The 16434-nt window shown below is 35.5% G+C and overlaps 1 protein-coding gene across 1 annotated transcript in view; it reads left to right on the top strand.

The window, feature by feature from the left end:
• The window catches only part of GALR1 (galanin receptor 1), a 28742-nt gene extending 12878 nt beyond the window's left edge, over positions 1 to 15864 (top strand). Inside the window, 3 exon segments of the mRNA XM_043976599.1 lie at positions 43 to 109; positions 112 to 144; positions 13912 to 15864. Coding sequence (XP_043832534.1) covers positions 43 to 109; positions 112 to 144; positions 13912 to 14229 — 418 coding nt within the window. The 3' untranslated portion in view covers positions 14230 to 15864.
• The last annotated feature ends 570 nt before the right edge of the window (positions 15865 to 16434 follow it).

Raw genomic sequence — 16434 nt, 5'->3', positions numbered from 1 at the left:
ATAATCTTTAAATTATAAACAATAAGGGGTAAAAAATTTCACTGAAGTAATAAAACTTACCTATGCTGTTTTCAGGTCCCTTAATCATTTACACAAAAAGCTGAAAAAATATGTCCTAAGAAGTCAGAAGCATCGAAGAAAAAGGTAAGTTTCACATATTTTTATGTTTTAAACTCTGAAATCCTTTCTGTTTTTGACCTCAATCTTAGAATTATATATATATATTATATATATAGATATATATTTGTGTTTTTTTTTTTTTTTTTTTTTTGCGGGGCAATGAGATTAGTGAGGTCCCCAGGGTCACACAACTAGTAGTGTCAAGTGTCTGAGGCTGAATGTGAACTCAGTCTTCCTGAATTCAGGGCCGGTGCTTTATCCACTGTGCCACCTAGCTGCCCCTGAATATATTGATTCTTAATTAACAGTCCAAGCATTTGGTATCCTAACATAAACTTTAAAACTTTGATATCTCCATTAGATTTTGGGGCAATGAGTTAAACATAAAGGGAAAGAAAACGCAAATAAATGTATGTAATAAGTTAATCCGGGGGAGATAATGTATTTTAGGGATGTTGACCCTTAAAAGGAGAAGTGGGTAGGGGGTGTTTAGATTCAAAATATAGAGGAACAGTCTTGTGATAAACCTCTCCACTTTCTACAGTGCACCCACTATACACCTCCAAACTCTTTGAGAGAGGCATTGCTTTATTCCTATGGATGTTGAGTATTGTAAGTACTGTGATGCCGTACACCTTTCTGGAAAAAAGACTTCAGACAGTCTCTTGATCTTTGTTAGTCCATGTTTGTATTGGTCCAAGAAAAGACTATTAGGGCTTATGAAGAGTTGCAGAGGGAATTATCTCTTTGGCTATTGTCTTTCCTGCTAAATGAATTCTAGTCGAAACAAGCCTGCTTTGATTTTGTTAAAACATGCAGCTGTCCATTGTTTTTTTATTTCACAAGGTTTTATATTTCAAGAAACACTGATTCTCTGATCTAAATCTACTTGACTCTTGTTTTGACAATATTCATCTAATTTCTTTTGGCACAGAATACCAGGATTTCAAGCCATATAACCATGGTGATAAATGAAGACATAGTTCTAATTATTGTACCTGTAAGGGTAGTCATACTTTTCTTAAAGTTTTCTATTCTATTTTTTGGGGGTGAGCCAATTGGGTGTAAGTGACTTGCCCAGGGTCACACAGCTAGTAAGTGTGTAAAGTGTCTGAGCTGGATTTGAACTCAGGTCCTCCTGAATCAGGCTGGTGCTCTATCCACTGCACTACCTAGCTGCCCTATTCTATTTTTTTAAAGAATATTTTGTGCAAAAGGTTGCATTAGTGGAGGAGAAGGGATTGTGCCACTCAAAATCATCTTTTCCAAACAAAATATTATAGTATAAAAGAAGAATTCAATAGAACCAGAGGCTATCTCAAAACTGGCAGGAGAACTCTAGAAATTATAATTATTTCAGCCTGACAGTGAATGCTGAAAATTCAGATACAACACAGTATCTCAGATGGATGAAACCTCTGCTGGAATATGTTTAGTGATGGTCAACTCATTCCATCAATTAAGTCCCATTTATTTAAGAAAAATCTTTATGATATCTTTTGTATTTTCATCCTATTTATTCTCATGCCATAACTGACCCTTCCCTCCATCTAGAAGCTGGCCCTTATAACAATGATAAAAAAAGAAAAAAAATTCATTGCTGTAAAACTAGACAAATTAATCAGGTTAGATATATATGTTATGTTCCTTATTGCATAATCCCTACCTCTTCACAAAAGTGAGGTAGGTATATTCTCATATTTCTTCAAAATCAGAATTGGTCCATTATAATTTTATATATAATATATAATGATCAGTTTCAAGTTTTGTTTTTCTTTCTATTCATATTAGTCTAATCAATGTAACATGTTGTTATGCTTCTTCATTTTGTATCAATTCATGTCTTCATATCCTCCCTCTGTTTTTTTATATTTAACTTTTTCATGACATGACAATAGAACATAACATTCATTTACTATAATTTGGTTAACCAATCCCTAATAGATGATCATATATTCTGTTTTCACTTTTTACTATAAAATGTACAATTACAAATTTTTGGGGGTGTATAATGGACCTTTTTTCCCCTTTGTATCTTTGACCTCTTAGAAGTATATTGCTCAGCACTGGGGATTCTGGGTCAAAGGGTATACAGCCATACTTTTTACTCACTTAGGATAATTCCAAATAGCTTTCTAAAATGGTTGGATAAATTCACAAGTTAAACAACAAGGTGTTAATATTTTTGCCTCTCTACTGTCTCTTCAATATTGATTATTCCTATCTTTTGTATCCTTGACACACCATTATATTTTTAAGCAACTCCAATTTTTAGCAAGTTATTCCTTAGATTAAATGGAAATTTGCTTCCATATGGGTAGATACTTTGCTTCCAATATAGTTTTGCTCTATAGAGCAACACAAAATAAATCTTATCTCATTTCCTCATGGAAGACATTCAACATAATCTGCGGGTATTAATCCTGTTCCCTTAAGTTTTAACTTCATCAGGCTAGATATCCTTTGGTCCTTCAAGTGTTCTATTTGGGACATAATGTCAAGATCTTGATCTGGATTTGTCACTTTTTTTGTACACACCTCTTAAAATGTATCCAGAACCATTAAATACAATGTTCCTTTTCTAGTTTGGTCAGTTAAAAAATGATGGGTCTATTTCCTCTTTTTTTCCGAACATTATATTTTGGTTAATGAGCCTAAGATTGCACTGCTTTTTCACCACCATCTCCAATGATAGACTCATAATGAGTTTATAATCAGTAAATAATCCCTTTTTAAAAACACAAGATATTATAAAGTCATTAGAAGAAATAGATATTTCATAGCCTTTAATTTCTTTTTAGTTGACATTTCAACCCTAAGTGGAAGATTTTACATTTATTCCTTTTAAATTCCATATTGTTAATTTGAGCCCATCATTGCCAATGCTCCTCTAAATCTTTTTTGGATCCTAATTTGTGCCATTCAATGCAGAGGTTTTCACACTAGAAGTTAATTAGGAAATACATGGGGTATGCTCCAAACTTAAGAGCTTCAAGGGATATTGTTTAGATATTCTGTTAGTAGAGCATTGATGGTAGATGAGTATACATGGGGATTCAGGGTCCTATCCAAAGAATTATTAAAGAAACTCAAGATAAGTTTGAGGAATATATCAAACTTGGAGAGAATATACTTTGGAAGAAAGGTATTCTAGCATTTTATCATTCTAGACATGTAATAAAAAGAAATTTGGGTGTAAGATCATATGCATTATAATTTTGAAAACATAGACTTCAAGAACTTTAGAGAAAGAATAGATAAGATCTAATGAGTATAAAATTATACAGGGTTGTTATAAGAGGCAAGGTAAGTATTCAATAATGAAATTCTTACAAGATAAAACTATATGACTCTAATGAGGACGAAATGGAATAACTGACTGAAGCAATTAATTTGGATATAGGAGGAATTCATCAGTCAACTTAAATGTTAAAAAGACTATTTTGAAAGTGGATTGTCTACATTTTTTGCTTCTCTAAACCTTTCTGTACCACCTATTCACCATGAAAGAAAATAAGTAGGCTTAATCATGCATATGTGCACACATAAAGTAATGAGAATAATAATTGTCATATTGTTCATAGTTTTATTCATTACATAACCATATTTTCCACTACCATTTACTTTTGTAGTGTTTCTATAGAATTTTATGTTGATTTATCAAATAGTCCCTATATTTCATAGCTAAGATTTTCATATCCTTTGAGGGATATATGTATTCCCAGGTGATTGAACACCTGGCATTGAAAGATAGAAAAAAGGACAGGGAACTAAAGATGAATTAAAAAAAAGAGTACCATGGTCCTATAAAAATAATGAAAGATAAAGTTAAGGAGAAATTGAAACTAGTAATGTAAAAAACAAGAGAAATAACTTTTTAAACTATGTTGAAGCAAAAAAATGAAGCATAGGACTGATGCTTTGAGATGATAGGAAGATGGTAACTAATAGCTTACACTTAGGAGATGGTAGAACTGCCCAACTTTAACTTTATTTCTATTTCCTCTGTCAAGAAGAAACTTTGAACTGGGAGATATAGGTTAAAAATGCTTAACAGTAGTTGAAATACAAAATAAATGAGGCAATAGCATGCAGGGCTCTTAATGAGTTAGAATGATACAATCAAATATAATAGTGTAGTGGTTGACAAATCTAAATACACCAACAACCTTGATAAAAACTACTTTTGGTAAAACCTGAGAGAACTAGAAAATAAATGTTCTGCCAGAAATTAGCTTTAGAGCAACAACTTAGAACACATAGTAGGTCAGTCAACAAGCATTTAAGGGTTTACTATATGCAAGACATTATGCTAAGTGATGGGGGTACTAAGTAAATGTAGAAGACAGTCCCTGCTTTCAAAAAGCTCACAGTTTAACATGTTAGAAAACATGTAAACAATTATGTACAAATGAACTATATACAAGATAAAGGAGAGAATCAATATAGTGAAGGTGAAAGCATTAAGAGAAATCTGAAAAAACTTTTTGTATAAAATAAAATTCTAGCTGACATGTGAGGGAATGTTAGGAAGAAATGAGGAAGGAAAGATTTCTATGCATGGGGGACAGCCTGTGAAAATGCATGGAGATGGGGGGCAGTTAGGTGGCACAATGGATAGAGCAGCGGCTCTGGAGTCGGGAGGACTTGAATTCAATTCCAGCCTCAGAAACTTGACACTTACTAGCTGTGTGACCCTGGACAAGTCACTGAACCCCAATTGCCTCACCAAAAAACAAAAAGGAAAGAACAAAAGAGAAAATGCATGGAGTTGGGAAATAAAATGTATTGTTTAAGGAACAGCAAGAAGGTTAATGCCCCTGGTTAAAGAGTACAGGGGGTAAGTTAAATATAAGAATACCGGAAATATAAGAGAGGGCAAAGTTATTATGAACTTTGAGGACCAGAGGATTTTATATTTCATCCTGGAGGTAAGGAGCCATTGGCATTTATTATATAGGGCTAGGCTTAACATCACTGAGTGCATGATGGCCTGCAATGGAGAATGCAACAATACTGTAAAGTCAAACAGCTGTGACAGTTGTAAGAACTGTGAGCAATACAATGATTCCACTGTTCTAAAAGTTGGGCCCAGGATTTTGAGAAAATCATAAAAGAATCATAAAAGAAGAAAATCATAAGAGAAGTACAAGGTTTTTTTCCATATTGGAAAACAACATGGAAAACATTAGAAGAACATGTAAAAATTATGCAAGACAACATACACTACCACTTTATCACCACCCTTAGGGATAGCTCTGGGGCAATGCAGCTGCATCATCTCCAGCTATGGTCAAAAGACATGAATGCAAGCACCATCTCTGATGATTACTACCTGTGTGAACTTGGATAAATAACAGTCTCTGTGGCCCCAAATTTCTTCACTTTAAAATGAGGCAATTGGATTAGGTGTCCTCTGAATTTCCTTCCAGCTTTAATTCTATGACATTGTGATCTTGAATCATTCATGAATAGTTACAATAGATTTTGGGGTCTATGTGGTTTTTTTTAACTGAAGAAGGAGCTTGAGCCTTTTGCAAATTCATGAATATATTGTAATCAAACACTCCTTATCACTGATGTCAGGGACTTCATGTGTGGATATGTCAGTCCTTCTAGTTATTTCTAACTTCATTTTTCCTTCTGACCTGCTCTCTCTCCCATGAGAGAGCATAGCTTAGAGCTGAGCTTATTCCTAACTTTTTTCCATTACAATACTTTGAAATTGGCCTGTAGGCTTTGTCTGCCCCAATGATGTATACACCTATGAAAAAAATGTTCACAATTTTTCTTTATAGTATCTTGTGTTCCAAAAGATGGAAAATGGGCTTATCCTGAGTTAGAGGGTGATTGACATTTCTATAACCTCCTGCAGGACCAAACAAATGGATATGAGCTTCCTTTGCAGCAAGAAAGTTGGGCTAAAGATAGATAAGATGGATTCTTAAGGTCCTTCCAAGTTTTGGATACTAGAACTATCATTAATTCTTTGGGTCTAAGTTACTTAGTAAATCTTTGTTTAGCTAAAAAAATTCCAGAAAAAATTTCAGTATTCCTATCTGTCAGATCTTTAAAGATCTGCTTATCTTTTGAGCAAAGTTCCATCAGATATTTTGCTAGCAACATTCTTTGAAGGAGAATTATATTCTTTAGATGCCTTGAAAAAAGCTCAGCCCCAAAGAAGAAAAATAATAGAATTTAATGCATCAGCCATTTACAGTACAGAAATAAAAGGGAGAAAAGAGACAAACTTAGAAAGAATCCACTACCAAGTTTAATAAGAATCCATGTAGAGATTTAATGCAGTTCCCATATCAGTGTTTTCCTCCATCAAATGATTTTCTGTAATACCCTGAATGGAAAAAATGGTGTGAGGCAGAAACATAACAGGTATAACTATGGCTCTAATACAGCAAAAAAAGCCAAACCCCTATATGAATAGTAAAAAAAAATCATCAAAGAAAACAAGCTTTTTCTTTACTAGAGGTGAGATTTCTAAGTCACATTCTGATATTTTAAAGGAGAAAAAAAGCACAGGAAGACAGAAGGTAACATTTCCCATCAATTTTTATGGTAAACAGTTTACAATTAAAGGTTACCACTAGGATTGAGTGAAGTATCTTTTGAACAGCTTTTATGTTGTAGCTTTTGTGTGACTCTTCACTTATTTTTTTTTGGTTTGAGATAATAATTAATCTCTTCCAGGAGCAAAATGTAGCAGATGCTTAAGAAATGTTGCACCAAGTAGGTACCTGTTTATTGCATTTAAAAAATGCATTGTAGTCATCAACTTAGTGTGTAAAGAAGTCTCTTGAACCTTTGTTGGATTGTAAATACCTTTTCTCTCCCTGAACCTGACAGCCAAGAAGCATTGATAAACTAATGTATGTATGTATATAGGTTTTCTATTACCTGGACCTTGGGAGAAAACAATAATTCAATTGTTGCTCTTTATCTGTTAGTAATTTGATGGTTTTTATCATATATATTTGTAGGGAAGATGGGTCTATTTGTCAGTGACAAGCATGCAATGGTATCAGGTGATCTTGCTACTGATTTTTTTTTTCCTGAGAGTCAGCTGAGTCAAAGAGACCATATGAATAGCTTTGACTGTTGACTTTCCCTTATTTGCCTTCTTCCTAACATTCTTCCTTTGCGTCATTGGATTATTGGTCCCTGGAAGCAAAGTTTGGCAGAGAGTAATAGAAACAATCACTACTTGGTGTTTTCCAATGACATGTCACTATGTTAACATATATAATTTTGTTACTGCTGAGTTTGAGACAGCTAAAGTTTATCCTAGAACCATTGTATCTAGTCCATACAAAGTTGTGGAAACTACTAAGTGGACAAAGGGCCTGTATATATGAATTTGACTCACATTCTGGACAGAAAATGTCTCTTCAGGAGGCTTCAGACGAGTGGAACAGGCAATAAACAAATGAATCATTTTCAACCCTTAGGATATTTCTAGCTATGAGTATTTAACACAATATCCAGGTTGTATATCACTTTGATGAGCTGTCACATATAAAATGATGGTGGTCTCAAAAATGCACTTGGATTGTCTATCTGGGTCACATAAATCATCAATAATAAGTCAAAGACTAGACACACTTCAGAGTGGCTGATAGGCATCGGTCTGGGTTTTGTCCATGGTTTTGAGGTGTCTGGTGAAATTTAAAAATGTGAAGTTAAAAGAGGTTATCAGTTAAAAAGATTCTCTTTAGAAAATAAAGATAATGAATGAAAAAAAAACATTAAATGTTTCCTGTAAGCTAATCACTGGGGATACACATAGAGTCCCTGCTCTCAAGGAGAGCAATAGTTGGGGAGCCAATACATAAAAGAAGCCAAATACGAGGAGGGTAGGAAGAACCAGAACTCATAAAGATGCAGCATCTAGATGGAAGGTAAGGCCCAGGAGTCCTAAAAGTACATTATTATGCCAGACAATAGTGCCTGGAGAGCTTTAGGGTGTAGATAAAGGGCAAATGGTATGACCCAGAGGAACTTAGGATGCAGCAGCAGGGCAGATGGTAGGGCATGGTGGTCCTCCATCTTACTGGAAGGATTCAAGTTGTTTACTTCCATCTCATCCAAGTGATATGAACAGTTATGTTGCTCTTCCTAATTGGCAGTCCTGATTGGACCTGGCAGCCTGGGGGTTGGGGAAGGGGCGAAGAGATGGCAAATGGGGAAGGTCCACCTGTTGATGGGTCTAGCCACTGCCAAACCACCCCTGAAAACTCCATTTTCTCAAAGATTACATTATTTGCAAAGAATCTGCTCTCTTGAAATATTTGTGACTATAATTGAATCTTGTTGATTGTCTAATTGCCATTAAACTGATGGGTTTAATTCTTTGCAGGATCTGTAGAAAGATAACCAAAAAAAATTCCCAAAGAGTAGGATTGAATATGTAGAGGTGAACATTTATTTTGTAAAGAAATGTTCTTTGACATATTGGTAAAGTATAATTCCTAGTTTATTTGGGGCTATATCTATATCTATATCTAATATATACATTATATATATTACTAAATCCATTGTAAGCAAGTAAAATAATTGGATTGATAAAGGAATGACTATCTATTTATGTAATGATCTATTTGCTATATGTGTACCTAAATTAAGCCAGTTTTTTTCAATGATAAGAGTGGTAAAGTGTAAAAAATTCTCAATCTGGATTAAGAGAACCTGAATTTACATAATATCTCTGCTGCTTATTACTTGTCTGACATTGATGAAATTACTTCATCTCTTTGGGCCTCAGTTTCCTTAGCTAAATGATGAAGGTACTGCAGTCTATAGTTTTTAAATATATGGTTACATGAAACTACTACCTATATTTGCTAGCTTTTGTGGGTGGCCACATTGCAAAACTTCAAAGAATTCCATCCTTGGGTTGGTTGGCTGTGCCTTAGATGATAGTTGGTCAGAATGTTCCAGTTGTAATAACTTGCTATAAATCAGCAACCTTTGTACCTTTAGGCCTAGATTTTTCTATTAATTATGAATAAAGTCAAAGGTAGGAATGCCAACTACCAGCTGCCATGGCATCTAGGTGGTACAGTGGATAGACTGCTGTGCCTAAAGCAAGGAAGACCTGTGTTCAAATCAAGTCTCAAAAACTTATTAGGTATGTGATTCTGGGTAGGGTCATTGTGAAGATCAAATGAGATAATACTTGTAATTGTAATGCCTGGCACATGGTAAGCATTATACAAATATTAGCTATTATGTAGGACATATAAAATATGTTGGTGCCTTGTCACCACTTCATGCTGAGCCCTTTCTTAATCTAGGATCAACCTTGCTAGCTCATGGAAGGCAGGGAGGCACTGAAGTAATTGCTCATTGCAGTACTGAGGATGTATAAATCACTAAGTTAAAATGTCTTACTATTTTACTCACATTTTATAAGTAAATAGGATTTTGGCTAATAGTCAGAAACCATTTTTTGTGTTGATACTTGAATAATACACACTAATAATGCAACTTAGCATGATGTGAACAAGGCAAGACAAGACAGACATTGGTTCCTTTCATAACTGGAGGAATATAAGGGACTAGGCGCACCATCAGTTTAAGGTCTTTTTGTCTTTAGTGAGTCACATTTGCTTTTGCTTTTCTCACTGTATCTATCTCTCACCTTCTGTTCTATAACTTTGGCCAAAGATAAAACCCTTGGTTCCAAATATTAATCTACACTTCCTTCTTATCCCCATCCTAGGTCTCCTGATTCTGGTTTCTAGTTCTACTTCCTTAAATACAACATGGGAATTCGATTTGAAAAGTCACTCTAATAACAATGGCAAAAAAATAGGAAAACTCGTATCAGTGACTTTCGGTCTTTGTTTTATTAAAATGTCAAGAAAATATCCAAGAGAACTAGATCTCTCATGACATTTCAATACTCCTGTGCACCTGTGATCTCCTCTTTATTGATATTCTCTCCAATGATTGAGATTGAACATAATTCATCTCTTCCCAGTATATGTGAAACGTATCCATGGCCACCTATGAAGTAACAACAGGAGGTCCACCCAATGTTCAGACTTTCTTCACATTCTCTTGAAATTGTTAGGATAGCTATGGAGAGAATGTGCTGTCAATTGGCTTTCCCTTACTTTCATTATGCTATTGGTCCATCGTTTTTTTTTTTTCTGGTTATACATTTCTTGAACATCCCTTATGATTATAGTTTAATAATCAGGATAGAGATTTAAGAAAGTGCTCCAATGACTCATCACTGAAACAGCAAGCTTTCATGATAAAATCTCCATGTGTACTAGGGTAGTAATTTATCTTCTTAGTTTTTAAGTTAGGTTGTTTCATTTTTGCTCAGTTCAATTAGACAAGATTTATCGTACTTCTCTATGCAAGGTACTGTGTTAGGTGCTCTTGAGAATGCAAAAATAAGATATGATACCTGCAAAGAAACTTATCATTTAGTAGCAGAAATAAAACACTTGCACAAATTGCTAGAAATTTTGAAAGAAATAGGAAAAATTGAAAATTCCATTAGAGTCTTGGGAAAGAAGGGAGGGAACATTTATCCTGGATCCCTGCTTTGTCCCCATCACCACTTGACTTAACATTCTTAGGGATGAATGAATAAAATAATAAGAAATAGCTTTTTATAGCACTTTAAAGTTTGCAAAGAACTTTATATATGTTATTTCACTTGATCCTCACAACTAGGTGCTATTATTATCTCCATTTTATGTATTTAGAAACGGAGACTCAGAGAGGATAAATGACTTGCCCAGAGTCACACAACTAGTGAGGTTCTGAGTTGGGTTTGAACTTGTCTTCCTGACTCTTAAGTCCAGTATTTTATAATATCAGTAGCTACCTATAGTAAGTGCTTACCACTTACCAATTAACATGATAGTCACTGGGGACACAAATAGAAAAAGTGAGATAGTTCCTGTGCTCAAGGAGCTCACACTTTAATTGGGGGAGAAGACAAATGAAGCAACATTTAGGTGCAGGAAAGATAGACAGGTCTAGAAATCCTAAAGGTAAAGTAGCAGGGACTGATGGCAAGGATGACAGAACTTTAGATTACATCAGTAGGTCAGAAGACAATGCCAGGGATCCACAGGGTGTAGAAGCAGGGCAGATGGTAAGGCTTGAGGAACTTTAGGAGTAAATGACATTACAGGAAGCTCGGTAGTATAGTGAAGAGAATACTGGACCAGGACTCAGAAGACCTGAATTCAAATCCTGACTCAGATACTTATGCTGTATGAGCCTGAGCTGGTCACTTCTGTATGTTCCAGTTTCTTTGTTTGTCAAATGGAAATAATAACACCTTCTTTCCAGGATAGTTGTAATGTCAAAGTGTGATAATATTTTTAAGGCACATTTCAAACCTAAAGAACTATATAAAATGCTAGCTATCACCATCATAATCATCATCATCATCAGCATAATCATAAGGTATTGTTGGTGACTCCCATCTAATCCAAACTATGTGAGCAGAAAAGCAGTTTCCATAGACTTTGAGTGGGCTATACTAAAGTAGGGGCCAATGAGGTAAATCAAAATGGAAAGGAGGCCCTGAGGGTGGTGGGATCTGTCTGATTCCATGAAAATGTAAGGACTTAGAGGACAGGAACTGGATCATTTAAAAAATCCTTGCACCCCCAGTATCTTTCAGGTCATAAGTTCTTAGTAAATGTTTGTTAATTGAGGTGAGAATATGCAAGATACGTTTGGAAAGGGACAGCATAAGAAGCTAGTGGCAGGGATGCCTAAAAATTCATAGGAGACAAAATCCAAGAGAAAAGGTTGAGGAATAGGACCCATGTCATTAGATATCCATATAAAAATGATCAAAATATGAGAAACAAGCAAGGTAATAAAGATCCTTATGCAATTAGGCAAAATTCAATGTAAAATTTTCACCACCCTTATAAAGATACTTGGTTGAAAAAAATAGACTTCATGAATACAGTATGAATGCATAGCTAGAGAGTAGTTTATCTAGAAAAAATCTGGGATCTAAGTGGATTGCAAGTTCAATATAAGTGATCTGTATGCTATTATACCCAAAAGGCAATGTTATCTTAGGTTGCATTAAGTCACAAAATCCTAAACCACGGATGTGATAGTTTCATTGTATAATGGCCTAATAAGACCATATCTGAAGAATTGTCTTCAGTCTTGAATACCATATTTTTTTTAAATTTATTTTTTTTTCTTTTTGCAGGGCAATGGGGGGTTAAGTGACTCGCCCAGGGTCACACAGCTATTGTCAAATGTCTGAGGCAGGATTTGAACTCAGGTACTCCTGAATCAGGGCCAGTGCTTTATCCACTGCTCCACCTAGCTGCCCCTTGAATACCATATTTTACAAAAGGGCATTGATGAGGTTGATTGTTGGTTGTTGCCCTTCATTCTTATATACATATACACATACATACATATATATATATATGTATATATATATATATATATTTGTGTGTGTGTGTGTGTGTGTGGATTGGGATTAAGTGACTTGCCTAGGGTCACACAGCTAGTAAGTGTTAAGTGTCTGAGGCTGGATTTGAACTCAGGTCCTCCTGACTCTAGGGCCAGTGCTCTATCCACTGCACCACCTAGCCGCCCTCACCCTTCATTCTTTTTTTTTTGTTTGTTTTTTTTGTTTTTTTTTGCGGGCAATGGGGGTTAAGTGACTTGCCCAGGGTCACACAGCTCGTAAGTGTCAAGTGTCTGAGGCTGGATTTGAACTCAGGTACTCCTGAATCCAGGGCTGGTGCTTTATCCACTGTGCCCCCTAGCTGCCCCCCACCCTTCATTCTTAAAGAGAACCAAAATCACATCACTATGTTGGGGTCAAAGTACAGTGCGTCTGATTGTGGCTGATCAAACCAATATGAGACTGGAAGGGTTTACCACAGGTTGAACAAAAGTGATCTATATGAACCTTTGGAGTGGAGATGTCTCTAAATTTGTGCATCTCACCTTTCTTTTGAATTACTGCAGTTCTGCTTTGCTCATCCAGAGGAGAGTAACTATGACAATGAAGGAATATGAGATCAGATTATATTAGAATTGGGAAAGTACCAATGAATAATTAGTGTGCAGAAAGGAATACTTACTAGGAATATGGTGTCTGTCTTTGGGTATCTAGAGGCCTATAAGAGGATTCTGTATCTGTATTTTGTTCTCACATTGTTCTAAGGGGAAGGAACTAGGAGCAATAGAGAGAAATTGTAGAGAGAGAAATTTAAGCTTGCTAATGAACAAATATTTATTAAGTGCCTACTCTATCCCAGTCATAATACTGAGAGCTGGAGATTCAAATAGGAAAAATAATGAGTCAAGGGGGGAAAAATAAAACTTGACATTTCAAATTATCCCAAAGTAGAATGTTCTATCTTTGGAGGTAGTGGGCTTCTCATTACTGGAGATATTCAAGTGAAGTCTAGATGACCACCTTGTAGGGAATATTGAGGTGAGTATTCTGGTTTTCATACAGGTTATCATATAGGAGATCTCACTCAACTCCACTATTCTATGATTCTGAGTTGTCACAATCTAGGTACACTACTTCTTAATATCCCATATAAATGATCATTCGGAAGCATAGTAAAAACATCTCAAGATAACTATGAAATAAAACTAGTAGAAAAGATGACAATCAAGTGAACACAATATTTCATGTTTTCTCTATTCTATTGGCATCTTGAAAACCTAAAAGTTAATAGCTTAAATGAATAAATTATTTTCCCATTGATGCATTGACATATTTTTTTTTTTCCTTTCTTGCTCTAGACAGCACAGACAGTCCTGGTGGTAGTAGTCGTATTTGGCATATCCTGGTTGCCACATCATGTGATTCACCTCTGGGTCGAATTTGGAGTCTTTCCCTTGACTACAGCCTCCTTCTTATTCAGAGTCACAGCACACTGCCTGGCTTACAGCAATTCTTCTGTTAATCCTATAATATATGCTTTCCTCTCTGAGAATTTCAGGAAGGCTTACAAGCAAGTTTTTAAGTGTCAGATTGGTAGAGAATCACCTCAGAATGATGCTAAAGAAAATAAAAGTCGGATAGATACCCCGCCATCAACCAACTGTACCCATGTGTGAGTCAAACAAATAATGTATTCAGGTATTGTTGGGTTTCATGCAAGTGGACCGGAATTACAGAAAACAAAGTGCAATCACCTTCTACAGAAATCTGCAACTGAATTGTGATCTAAAAATTGGCTTAGTTCCTGAAATTCTGTGTGTACTAATTTGTCAATTCTATTACCTTTCATTCATAAGGTTTCTTAGTCCATTTTGGAAACCTTTTGGAAGAATCAATTTAAGGCAAGCAACTTCTTTTCCTTTTAACAAGACATTGCATAGAAATGAGAAAAGAAATAGTTTTTGCTGGATTTCTCTATAAGGAAAGTTAAATAGCATTTCCATGGATTGTTTCCATTTTCTATCCACTAACTTACCAATTCCACAGTCATGAGATGTTTGTGATATAGATTTGAGAACAAAACTGTCACAGAAATAATATTTAATTTCTTTGACTTCAAGAGAAGTACTTACCTTTTAGAGATTACACATCAACACATTTTTATAGTAATGGAAAGAACATTTTATCTAGAGAGAGGGAAATCCTGAGATCACATTATAGTCATTTACTACCTTTGTGATCCTAGGCAAGCCATTTCATCTATAAGGACCTCAATTTCTTCATATGTGAAATGAAAATGGTGGTGGACAAGAGAATGCCTGAGCCCTAAATTCTATGAACCTTTCTTGATCTTGGACATGCCATCAAGCTTTGATTTGAATTGATGATTATTTTGACTTTTAAAAGCAAACTTGGGGGCAGCTAGGTGGTGCAGTGGGTAAAGCACCGGGCTTGGATTCAGGAGGACCTGAGTTCAAATCTGGCCTCAGACACTTGACATTTGCTAGCTATGTGATGCTAGGCAAGTCACTTAACCCTCATTGCCCTGAAAAAACAAACAAATTTGGCACCTTCACTTGAGTGAGACTAAGGAATTTCAACTTTATCTCCAATGGTCAGATTTACACAATATACAATGTACTTTAAATGATTGCTGGAGTATCTGCATTATCCATGGTGTGAGATTTCGTGCCTTCATTATACAGTGATGCAGAAAATTAATGTGATTTCAGCATGCCAAATAAAATGTTAAGCTTTGGCTTCTCAGTATCTAAAGGACTTGGCAGCAGTAGGCACTTTAAATGATTAGTGTCTCATCATTGTGATTTTGGTCAGCAAAGTCAATAAAGCAAAATTGGCCAAATCTCAATGTAAGATCACAAATGTGTTTACCTTGTTGTTAATAGGAAGCAAACATGAATCTGGATGGCTAAATCTGGGATTCAGGGCTTTCTCCCAATATTTTGCTGATGTATATAAATTTTTGACAATGCTGTGACCCTTCTTATTTCTGATGAGATTTGTGTAGAGATATAGCTATGTTACAAAAACTGTGTGAAGCATAGTCCTGTGCAATAATGTTTATTCCTAGAGGAGATATTGCTTTTTAAGACTCTCTCAAACTCTGGCTCAGATTGCATTAGTTCAGACAAAGATTAATCTTTGGAGTGAATGTATCTTTGTGCTGTCCTGTCCAAGTCCAAACAGAAATGTATTAGCATTTCATTTATGATGATCCCTCCAAATGTTATCCCATTAGTTGTTGTTGTTTGTCCTTTATTCTTGAAGACGACCATGACATTGGGGGGTGATGTCATGACTTGCAGTGAATTGGATTTAAGTGAGGAAGGGTTATGCAAATCACCAGCCTCACTCTCTTCCAGAGCCATCTAGGTCCAGTGGCAATATATACATCAGGACGACTGGAGGATGACTCTGAATGTTGGAGGCAATTAAGGTTAAGTGGCTTGCCCAGGGTCACATAGCTTTTAAGTGCCAAGTGTCTGAGGTCAGATCCTCCTGAACTCAGGTCCTCCTTACTTCAGGGCTAATGCTCTATCCACCGTGCCACCTAGCTGTCCCTCTCCAATTCCAATTCTCCCTTTAGTAAATTTTAATTGAATATGAAAGCAAGGATATTACTGTTTGAAATATAATTTTCATGGCAATTTAAATATTTATTGATATTTACACTAGAAAATAATGTGAAAAGATATAAAATTACTCCCAAACTGCGAGAATCCATTATATTTGGGGCGCAGGATATTTAAGACCAGATGAGTCTTGTTTTCCTTTGAAGCACTTTTTGTGCATTATCTAAGTCAGTCAAAGCATAACTGTCCAATAAAATATTAGCATATAAATATGCATTAATCTTAAAT

Source organism: Dromiciops gliroides, chromosome 1 (assembly GCF_019393635.1).
Source record: "Dromiciops gliroides isolate mDroGli1 chromosome 1, mDroGli1.pri, whole genome shotgun sequence".
Taxonomy (NCBI): Eukaryota; Metazoa; Chordata; class Mammalia; order Microbiotheria; family Microbiotheriidae; genus Dromiciops; species Dromiciops gliroides.
Note: the sequence above shows the minus strand (reverse complement) of the source record. Positions and strands in the feature narration are given on the sequence as shown.